This window comes from Triticum dicoccoides, chromosome 4A (assembly GCF_002162155.2).
Source record: "Triticum dicoccoides isolate Atlit2015 ecotype Zavitan chromosome 4A, WEW_v2.0, whole genome shotgun sequence".
NCBI classification, from domain to species: domain Eukaryota; kingdom Viridiplantae; phylum Streptophyta; class Magnoliopsida; order Poales; family Poaceae; genus Triticum; species Triticum dicoccoides.
In genome coordinates this window covers 650,409,868-650,421,044 of record NC_041386.1, presented here as the reverse complement: position 1 = coordinate 650,421,044, position 11,177 = coordinate 650,409,868, and the positions used below count along the sequence as shown (strand labels likewise).

Sequence of the window (11,177 nt, the reverse complement as noted above, 5' to 3'; positions counted from 1 at the left end):
GAGGGCGAGCCTCCCTCCACCGCGAGATCCTGCCACAGGACAAGGAGATGCCCCGCCGCCGTCGTCCGCCGCGTGGACTTGGTCCGGCGACCTCATCCAGCGACGGCGAGGGGGAGCCGGAGATGGGAGGGGGACCGGCGGCGGCTCGATCTAGGGTTCCGCCCGAGCCGCCCCTGAAGGCAACGCGGGGGAGGGATGGAGGGAGTACTTGCGAGCCAATTGGAAAGTTTACACATGATATCTATATACGATATTTGTTGGTTTCTCTTGAGAATGATCTTTGTTCCTTTTGAACCTCTTGTTATAAATTTTGCTTAGCCATGTTTACATTATACAATTTGTCCATGCTAAAATATGATGACCAAACACACCGCCTTGAGATTTATCACGTTTGTCGTAAATAGATGGACAAGCATATTTGCTAGTAGAACTAGAATGTCACGATGCAATCTTTGCTATTCGTGACCGATTTGCCACAAACATGCATGGAAGGCAGCAAAATATGGAACCACTTCAGCTTGGGAAACGTAAGATAGAATTTGGCATAAGTTTTCTTCAGAATGCTCACATAACTTTACCACTAGAAACCATGATATGGATTAACATAAGTGGGTGGAACTTAACTAACAGGACCACAAGTTCTTGTTCATGCCAGGAGATGGCTAATTGGATAAACTTACTGAGCAGTTCAAACCCAGGAGGCCAGAACCAAAAGTACACCCGCTAAACAACTACAGTAGTGCTATCTGAAGACTCCAATGCATAAGCATTCAGATCCTTAGCGCTTTCGACTTGCTAATTCTTCTTGGAGCTGCAAGCTTCTTGATCTTTCACGCTTGTTTTCTTATTCTTCTTAGAGCCACCAGCTTCTTGATCTTTCAGACTTGTTTTCTTCGTGTTAGAGCTACCAGCAGCCTGAAAACGGCAAATATTAAAGACAAAATCAAATAAGTTGTATGATGGAGGTACTGAATAGGAGACTCCCAAATTCCATTCATAACTGCCAATATATCATTTCATTGCAACCATTTCGTGTTTGACTGTGGTTGCAGTTTGTTGTGGATCCGCTTGCTTCAAGTGTATGGTGTCGCTGACTTGGCCACTTGTGAGCCGTCTGATTTCAGATCAACGACTCAGAGTTGATGCTCACGTACAGTGAAATGATTTGGACCAGTCACCTATGATCCGGCGGTTCAGAGTGGCTAGGTCAAGATGTGACATAGCCACTCTAGCTAAGCCAGCCAAGCTGCACAGGTCGCTGCTCTACCTTGACAGTGGCTAAAACAACTTGAAATTTTTTAACTTTTGTCAGCCAATTTGGAGAGAACATGTTAAGAGAAGCGGAAAACATCAATGACCGTGTACTAGTGGGTAATGTGTAGTTTTTACGATTGGGAAGAAACTTTCGTCCTTCAGTTAGGCAATTTTGGAAAAACTGTAAATGGGTTTTTGAGTAATAGACACGGTCATTGTCTCGTAGGCAACAGGAACTACATTGTATACAATTCTTAACATTGATGCCCCGGCCGGGTAGCTTGGTTAGTGGGTTCTAGCCACTTTTCTGAAATTTAGATTAGTCACTGGATCAACAACTAAGAAATCAGAAATTCACTTTGGCTCATATAGGTGCATATGCACCCATATTCTAAATACACATCCACAAACAAGTGATTATTAGCAAAATGGTCTAATAAACAGTATTACCTCTAGTAAAAGATGTTTTGCAAGAAATAAATGTGCGGTCAAGCAAGAAAATGGGAGGAGAAGCTATTTTGGCGCACCTTTAGGCTGGGTCGTGGCCATGCCATGAAATAGGGATGCACCCGTGCATCGAATATGAAGAAGTCTGCCTCCAACTCGGGCCTGGTGGTGGTGGTGCCTTCCTCGAGGACGTTCTTGAGGCGAAAGGCATAATGGTGGAGGCCGCCATTCTCCGTGCCCATGGAGAGGAGCACGACGCCGGCCGTCACATCGCAGACCTTCTGCAATCGGCCTCGAGGCAGATACCATCTGGAAGCATTCACCTGCCTCTGTAGCTCCCAGGACTTGTCCTCCTCCATGCGGAACCATACCTGCAGGACGAGTTTGCGACTCATGGCCACAAGGCAGGTTGTGCCGTCCTCCGTTTCCCCTACGGCGTACGGGTACGACCGTGGCTGATTGTGCAGGTTACCCGGGAGCTCAACGTGGGAGAACTCCATGGCGCCGACGTCGAGCGAGGTGAGCTGATCTCCTGTAACGCTCCTCCAATAGATGCGCCCGCCGGCGTGCATGGGCCAGCCGAGCTTGGATTCCCTCGGTCCCTTGATACCTTTGGGCGCCCACGAGTGGGAGCACCACTCGCCCGTGCGGGAGCTGTAGACGCGTGTGCGCACCCTGCCACCCTTCTTCTCCATGGAGAGCACGCTGAAGGAGGTTGGACCGCCGCCGCAAGCCGGCAGGAAGCAGTGGAGCGACCTGCTGTAGATGTGCTTCTCGGGTATAGGTATATGCAGTCGTGAGCGGGAGACGGGGTCGAACACCACCAACTGACGGCGGCTGCTGAGGAGTATGAGGCCGTGGCGGCAGTCCATGAGGCGCCCATCGTATTCGAGATCCGTGAGATGGAAGTCGCCGCGGCGGACGACGGCGGCGAGGTGGCGGTCGCGGCGGAGGAGCGCGCGGTGGAAGGCGGGGACGGCGCCGTCGGCGACCGACACGAAGTAGCCGAGTAACGGAGCCCGGGAAAGGAAGGGGTTCAAGACGGCAGGGGAGGAGGCGACGCCGCACAGCCATGGGCTGGCGAGGGCGGCGCTGGCGAGCGAGGGCAGCGACGGGAGGCGGCTGAGGATCTCGGCGAGCATGTCGTCGCCGAGAGACATGAGAGAGGTGGGCTCGGAATCGCGCTTGCGCTTGGGGCCGGGGCCGGGCGGGCTGTTGGTTGTCATCTCAGCGGCGTAGGCAGAACGGCGGTGGCGAGGTGCTCGGAGCCTGGGAGGTGGAGAGTTTATGTGGAGCGAGCCATGGGGCCGGGGAGATAAGATCTACTCCAGGAGCAAGCCTCAGATGCGCACGCACCGTCCATGCTTGCCAATCCAGAGTAGACGCACCAGTGGGAAAGCTGGAGGTTTCTCAAAAATGTGGTCAAACAGGGAGGGAGGCTCCAACACGCCATGGCCCCATGTAACCATGCAACGTCGCATCGCACTGCAGCTACTACTCCTACTGATGCCTAGCTGGGATAGATAGAGAGCGCACATGGCTCTCGCGAGCCCGCCTGCGCCGGCGGCGCTGCCGCCCTGATCTCTCTTCTCCGGCCTCCCCTGCACCTGCCCGGTCCAGATCCGGCATCCTCTCGACGCCCTCTTGCAGCCTACGTGCTTCTCCTCGCAGGGTGACGCCATGGGTGCTCATCCACGACCTCGACCCGCGCCTGCGTCGGCCGCGACGGCGGCGGCCACTCCGGCCGTGCCGAGCGCCGGCTCCTCGCCGCCCGCTGCTCCAGTTCCCGCGACCGCCCTCGCCTCTCGCCGCCCCGACCCACGACCTCGGCCCGCATCCGCGTCGGTCACGACGGCGGCGGCCACTCCTGCCGTGCTGAGCGCCGGCTGCCCGCCGCCTCCCGCTCCAGCTCCCGCGTCAGCTCTCGCCGCGGCCGTCCTGGCCTCGCGCCGCGCCGACCCAACCGTCCAAGGGCGAAGGGTGGCACGTACGCTCCTCGGGGAGGAGGCGACGACATCTTCGGCTTCGACAGAGCCCTCCGCTCCCGCTTCGTCTCCAGCAGCGCTCATCTTCGACTCGTCCCCGACAGCGCCCGCCGACGCGTCCCCAGCCGACTTAGGCATGGGGCGGCATGTGTCCTGGGCTTCCTTTGGTGACGAGAATGTTGACGATGAGGAAGAGGAGGAGTTGGCCCCATTGATGCCATCGGCTGCCAAAAGCTCTGTCCCGGCAGCTCAGCATGCTAATCAGTGTGTGATGCCCAAGAGGGAGGCGACTGGAGGATGGCAAGATGTGCTGCCTCGGCGTGGCCGGCGCCGTCTGGAGTCGCCAACTCCGGCATTACCCCCTCGTCCCATTCCGGCTTGGCTCTTTGGTAGGTGTTGCAGATGCCTTGCTCCTGGTCATCGAGCCGCTGATTGCACAGATCCCTTGAGGTGCTGCCGCTGTTTGGAGAACGGCCACTGGGCGCGTGGGTGTCGCAATGCTCGGCGTCCATTCAACTCACTTGCATGCCTTCCCATGCCGCCACGGTCTCGCCTCGACACCGAGCATTACCGAGCTCCAACTCCTTGTGATGGTCCGATGGTATCCTAGCTCCCCTCCAAGGTGCTTCACCGCAGGTCCTGGGCTTCGGTCGTTTCCGCTCACGCTGAGTCGGCAACCCCATCTGATGTGCTGCTCCAGTCCACTCTAGCTGCCCAGGCTGAACTCCTGGTGCGCGTTGGGAGGTTTCTGGAGCGAGCGGAGGCTGCTCTGGGAAAGCTCTCTCTTGTGCCGGCTGTGTTGCAATCCGCTCCTGCGCCACATCCTCCTAACGAGGTTGATGTTGGTGGCTCAGTGGAGAACAGAGTTGGGGAGCTCTATGGTTGTTTCTCCCCTAGAGTTATGGACAACTCATCATTGCCGTCTGCCTTGCCCACTGTGATGTCTACCGTTGAGGGCGGGAGCATTCCCGTGGTTGTGCCTCCGGTGCTGCAGGTGATGCCCGAGCTTCAAGTGTTATGTGCGATCTCTGATTCACCTCTATCAGTGGAGCATATGATGGTGGACACGCAAGCAACCACGTGTGAGGGACATGATTCAACCTTGACATGTGAGTCGAGTGAGGTGAACTCGGCTGCGCACTCACATGTGGCTTCTGCACCCATTCCACCCCCGCCGACGAATAATTCCAATGCTCTCTTTGCAAAAGAGCTTTGTGACTTGCTCGCTAGCGTGGAGACTGTTAGCCCTGGAACTGGAAGGGCGATTGCTTGCCTCCTGACGGGAACGACATACAAGGGCAAATACAAGAAGGCGAGTGATTGCCCTCGGTCTGGTATAGTGAAGGAGAAGCCACCAAGGTGCAAAGGCAAAAAGAGTGGCGCCACGCCAGCAGCTGCTTAATGGATGATTCCCGGTCCCTCGGCTCATCCTCATGGTTTGGGTCGTCATATGTGGTTTCGGCGTGGTCCACTATCTTTTGTTGGGATGTTCTTGTCGGGTTCAAAATTGTGGTGTACAAGCATGAGGAGTTATTGCGTGTTAGGAGGGTTTGGCGGGTTGCACGAGTGCTTGTGGGGTCATGATTGATGAGTAACCCAATTATGGTCTGATTGTATCGGTTTTAGCCCAGTTTTCCGTACATTAACCGGGCAATTCTCTTCTTCTTAATTAATCGATGAGGCAATTCTTTTGCCTCTGTTTCGAAAAAAAAAACTGATGCCTAGCTGCTAGGCCAGCAGCGCAATCGATTGCTCACAGAGGGCAGCAACGTACACCCCCGACGTGATGTCTATCGACCACGACGTTTTACCGCAGACCAGCCCATGTTACTTTAACCTAGCTTCGGTCCATTACCACTGATCCAACCTAAAAGTACATTTCTTGTTTACAGCTGTGGAAAGGATTAGCATTTTGCGTGCGACACTAACTCAAAAATCAAAACACTTTTGGTTCAACTAGTAAACATATGAACGGCTGATATACCCATACCCCTTCATAAAAAAGACAGGATGGCCCTTTAAAAGGAAAATGTTGTGCGTCCATCCACGGCAATACGTGCACGTCCGATCCTTTTGAACATCAGTACAGACACAAGCGCTCATATACACGTGCATACACTCATCCATATGAACGCACACATGCACACCCTATCCCTATGAGCACCTCCGAAAGACTGAGCCAGTATATCATCTTGAGATTTACGAAGTCATCATAAGCGCCTCGTCGTCGACGGGAACGTCTCCTCCCACTGAATGCGCATCGCCGGAAATCCTAAAATAAATCCAGGAATAAATGCGAGCACCAGGATTTGAACCCTGATGGGTTGGTGATACCACAGTCTCTCTAACCATCCAACCACAGGTTGGTTCGCGTGCACGTTCGATCCTAGTGCGTACAAATACGTACGCTAGTGTTGCACCGCACCGCGTGGCGAGTTGATGAGTGGTTGGACGGGTGTCCGCCCGTGTGCTGTCAGTTTGACCTGTTGCATCCGACGTGGCGTGTGGACGACCGCGGTCAGTGACGCGACACGCCGCTGCATGGTCATAAACCGAATAACTGTGACGACTCGTTGGGGCGACCATGGTGGCGGTTTCGAAGGCCTCTATTAGCGTCGGTGTTACGCCGGCCACCGGACTCACCCCGCCAGCCGGCTATAAAACCCATCCTCGGCCGCCTTCCCCCGCCGCACCACTTCTCCTTCTCCCCTGGCGCGCTAGTTCTGGACCCCTCCCTCCCCGATGTACTTATCTTCAGGCGGCTTAACTCGACGATGTCCTCCGGCACGCAGAAGCTAATGTGCATGTGTGCACAGCGCCGGCCTACTCGTAACCGCGAGCCTGGGCGTGCCGGAGGCGGAGGAGCTCAACTGCTATGAAATCCTCGTGCCGCCGACCGCGCGCCTGTCAAGGATGTGGCACGCAACGCCGATGGGTACGCGGTGAAGGGACTCCCTGTTCGGCAACGAACTTCAATGTCATTCGGCGGCCGGTGGAACGCCCGAGGCCGTCGGGAGTTTTGGGAAGGTCGTAAGTGGGACGATGTTCTCAACGAGTTCCGACAGCGCGACATTCGTGTCGCGCACCCATGCCTCAGGCGGCGCGTGCTAACCCACATGTGCCTCCGGTGGCGTGTGAGGCGCGTGACGTACACCTCGTGCCTCCAGCAGCGTCGGTCGCCCCCTGTCATGCTGATAGTCGAGGTCCCTAAGGAGTTGGCAGCACTCCGGGAGGCGAGCGATCTTGATGACTCGCTAGAACAGTCCTGGGCCATCCGTGAGTAGTTGTCGGTGCCCGAATGGCTTTTCCCACTGGAGTTGGTGGAACCAGCTAACCCGGTGGACGAGCTAGGTTTGAAACTTACCATCCGCGAACGAGGGCCGACGATCCGTTGTCCTTCCTAGACGGCCTCGATGACAATGACGATGATGACAACGACGGTGACGGGGTGCAGGCAGAAGTCGTGGACTTCGACGGCACTGACGAAGACCTAGAAAGGAGGGTTGAATTTTATATTTTGCTCAAAATCTATGTAAAATATCACTAAATTCGAATGAAATTTTAGTTGTATGCTCTAATTTGACATGGTTATATTGCTCATGTCATGCATATGGTGTCTTGCATTGCTACATTAGCTACTTAGTTTAGACATGCTTTGTGTGAATGCCACCTATTTAGTTTCTATATCATATATGTGAACTATGCAATGTCATCTTGTTTAGCCATCCATCATATATGTGAATTATACAATGTCATACTGTTTAGTCAGACATCATATATGTGAATTATATCATGCCATAGCTTTTCTTATTATGCATTCAATTTGTCAACAATGTTTGTACATTCAACTACTTTTCCAGCGCATCTATCATTTGAGTCGGTGATGGAAAAATCTAGGGTGAAAATGTAAGTGCATCAAGTGCCCCCTTAGTGGTTTTAGAGTATTGAAGACAAATAAATTAAGAGAATAATTTTTTTGTGAGCATACACACCTGTGTTATAGTCCCCGAAGAATTGGTCTAACAGAAGAATGACAACCCCTAAAAATGTATTTCTTCAAATGAAGTAAATTGGTACGACCTGTGAAGAAATTGATGTGAAGACTTTGAACCTTGACGACTTCTATGTTCGTAGTTTCTTTCTTCTTATTTGAGTCATAGGAAAAATCATATTGTTAAAGGGGGTCTAGGTGATACATATATCATATTTCCAATGCGATGCTCAAACCTATACACACTCTTGCCGCTTCAAGTGAAGCCTTTTGAAACCTTCGGTATAGCTGACTAATTTGTTAGCGACAGTGACACAGTTCATCTGGTCACTGACGATTTTGGTCAGTCTGAGGAATTAGAATTTCGCCAGTGCGATCTACCTATCGTGAGGAAATTGAGTGTCCCGACGAAATTGAGAGTTCAATTTTCTTGCTGCGCAGCATGCCAACTGTCGAGTGGATCCTTATCCTGACAATGGTCATGTCCGAAGGGGCATTTATGATATTTCATGTCGGGTTTCCCCGTGGGTATAAATAGCCACATGCTATAACCATTTGTTGGTTGCATGCTCTAGAGAGAACTTGACACTTATCATTTGAGAGCAACCTTTCCTTGACGACTTTGAGAGAAACCCAAGTGAGGAAAAACCAACCAGGTCCAAAGTGATTGAGCATCACTGAAGAGATGATCTGTGTTATTTGATGCATATTACCTTTGAAGACTGTCATTCTTTCAGACGGTTAGGCGTCATATTCTGAGCATGCATTGTTGTGGCTTCACCGCTTCCGGGGCGTTCCCTTCCCGAGACTCGCCATCGTCCATCGCGTTGGTGCTCTCGGCGCGGCGTGGTCAACATGGTCAACAAGCGACAACCATCGGAAAAGAAATGTATGTGGAGAGCCTGACAGTAAGGACACACATGCTCTATGGCCGCATGTAAGCAAGTGCCTCCTTGTTACGAGAAAAAAATGATTCCCCCCCCTGACAGTTGGGACCCCCCACCTATATCTTTGCACAAAAGGAAGTGTGTCCTTATTAAGCAAAAAATAATGATTCTTCCCCATGATAACTATGGCCCACCAGGTTTGGAGGCTGACTTGTGGGCCTACTAATTTAACGCGTATGCAGGGCTTTGCAACTTAGTCAACAAACGATTATAGTAGCAGCAACGGTTATGCTGCTTCTTCAATCTCTGGTCTTCCTACTCCAGCCGTCCAAATAAGCACCGACGGCACCATGTGCTCCTGCCTCCCGTGGTCAACTATGCTGCCATGTAGGCCTCACCACCCACCCTAATCCCACCGTTGTATATGCCTCCCCTCAACTTAGCCACACCCACTGTTATTCTCTAGCGACGGCAACCTCACACCGCAGTTGAACCACTCAACCCTTGTACTCCCCTCCGCGTGGTCATCCACTACCGCGTCTTGCCCGACTCCATATCGTTCCTACCTGGGCCTCGCCATCGTCCATCGCATTAGTGCTCTCAGCGCGGTGTGGTCAACATGGTCAACAAACGACAACCATCGAAAGAGTAATGTACCCGGTGAGGCTGACAGCTGGACTCACCAGGTACATTTTCGCACATAATGAAGTGTCTCCTTATTACGTGAAAAAAATGATTTCTCCCTGATAGCTAGGAGTCTGGGACCCACCAGTTATATCTTCGCACGCAATGAAGTGCCTCCTTAACTCCCCTGATAGTTGGGACCCACAGGTTGAAGCGTATGTCGGGGTTGGGTGCGACATATGCCAAAGGCTGGCTTATCATGGTGGGAGCGAGTAGAACGTCATTGGTGCCTGGAAGCGGGATAAGGCATAGACACGTACGCCGGCGAACTTTACTCAGGTTGGGGCTCTCTCCGCATGATCACTAAGGCACTAGTGATACAAGGTGCTCCTTGAGTTGTGTCTAGAGGTAGTAGAAGGCATGGCTAGCTCTCTCCTGCTCTAAGGAAGTGGCTAGTTCTATCAGAGTGGGAACCCTTTGCATGGGTGCCCTGGGGGGATTATATAGGCCTACCCCCAGGGGTACAATGGTAATATGGCTGGCTGCTGGGCCCGACTGTCAGCGTCTCCGGCCTTCGGCTTCTCTGCCGACTACTGGGGCCCGCCGCCTGGTGGGCCCTTCCGACTGGTTTGGGACGCTCACTGTAGCCGTGCCGTTAGTGATGAGGGCTTGGTCATCTCATCGTGGCTACAGTCCCGCCGCCTGACGGGAGATAACTGTAGCCACACCTGGTCTCATCAGGTTAATGGCACGCTTGCCTCGGGGCAAGGGACGGCCGCCTGCTGGAGGACGGCCCTCCCCAAGTCCCTCTGGTTGGGCTTCCGCCGCCTTCCGTGGTGTCACTGCCCAAGAGGGCCCGTGACCGGCGGCCCATACCGACAGGCCGTCGTGGGGAACAGGGCCCCGCCTGCTCGGAGTGACATTAGGGGGGAGATGGCACAGTGCCACGCCGTGCGGAGATCTCCGCATGTACGGGGCACTGTAGCCATGCCCATTCCAAGATTCGGGGGTGAGGGGCTTCACTATAGCCACGCTCTATCTTGTACTCTTGATGGGGGCACAAACTCCGAGGGCACGAGGTGGCCGCCTGCTTGATGCCGCCCTCTCTTGAGACCGGCCGGCTGGAGTCAGCCGCTCGTAGTGCTGTTAGCTGGTGGTTGGCCGTCCTCCGGTGGCCGGCCGTCGGGCTAGTTGGCCCCCGGAAGGCGGAGCTTCAGCTTGGGGCACAGCAAGGCGAAGCTGGCCCAAAGTCTTGATAAATTCAGGGACCCGGGTGAGGCTACCCGTGGCCCATTACTCCGACAGTAGTCCGCGAAGCCGGTGAGGCATCGTGGTTGAGAGGCCGCGAAGTCTCAACGGCTTCCCTCCTCACCGAGCTCCGGAAAAACGTCCGATCCGCCTTGCGGTTAGCCGATTGCTGGAGTTGGCCTTGGCCAGGCGAGACTTTTGGTCGTCTCCATTTTGAACTTCAAGGCGGGAAAACAGGTGGCGTGCCTGCTAAGCCTCCCGGGGCCGCCGCCCGCCACGGACGCGCCATACGGCACACGCCAGCCCGGCCAGCCTGCCATCCCACGCCCCTTATGGGACGTGACAGCGGGTCGGGCCCGCCATTACCGTGCCTCGGCACCTGGGCAGATCACTGCGCCAAGGGGGGCGGTTGCGATTCCCACGACCGCACACGGCGTGGTGAATGCGCGTGGTAAATGGGGGGTTGTGGGGTCATGGGCGCAGTTAATCCCACGACGCCCACCCCGCCCCCTCGGCTTCGTAGCCCGAGGGCTATAAGTAGGGGGAGGGAGGGGTGCGGCAAAGCTCGCGCGCCCCCTCCCACTATCTCTTCTTCCTATGCTCTCTCCTCCATCGCTGCCACAGCCGCTCCGTGCCGCCGTGGTGGTGCCGCCGCTCGCCGCTGATGCACTCCTCCTCCTTTATGACCCAGCTTGGAGCCATGGCGCGCGAGAAGGGCAACGACTAGGATGGATCGACGGT

At 54.4% G+C, this 11,177-nt stretch overlaps 1 protein-coding gene across 1 annotated transcript; it reads right to left on the bottom strand.

Moving 5' to 3' along the window:
• Nucleotides 1-535: 535 nt before the first annotated feature.
• On the bottom strand, nt 536-3,176 carry LOC119289572. Its single transcript, XM_037568872.1, has 2 exons — nt 1,782-3,176; nt 536-915 (listed from the first exon to the last, which is right to left on the bottom strand). The coding sequence occupies exons 1-2, from the start codon at nt 2,925-2,927 to the stop codon at nt 796-798; spliced, it is 1,266 nt and encodes a 421-aa protein (XP_037424769.1). The 5' UTR covers nt 2,928-3,176; the 3' UTR covers nt 536-795.
• Nucleotides 3,177-11,177: the final 8,001 nt, after the last annotated feature.

Coding starts and splice junctions, on each gene's coding strand:
- LOC119289572 (XM_037568872.1), bottom strand. CDS start 2,927: ATGACAACCAACAGCCCGCCCGGCCCCGGCCCCAAGCGCAAGCGCGAT. Junction 916..1,781: donor GGCCACGACCCAGCCTAAAG/GTGCGCCAAAAT, acceptor TGCCGTTTTCAG/GCTGCTGGTAGCTCTAACAC.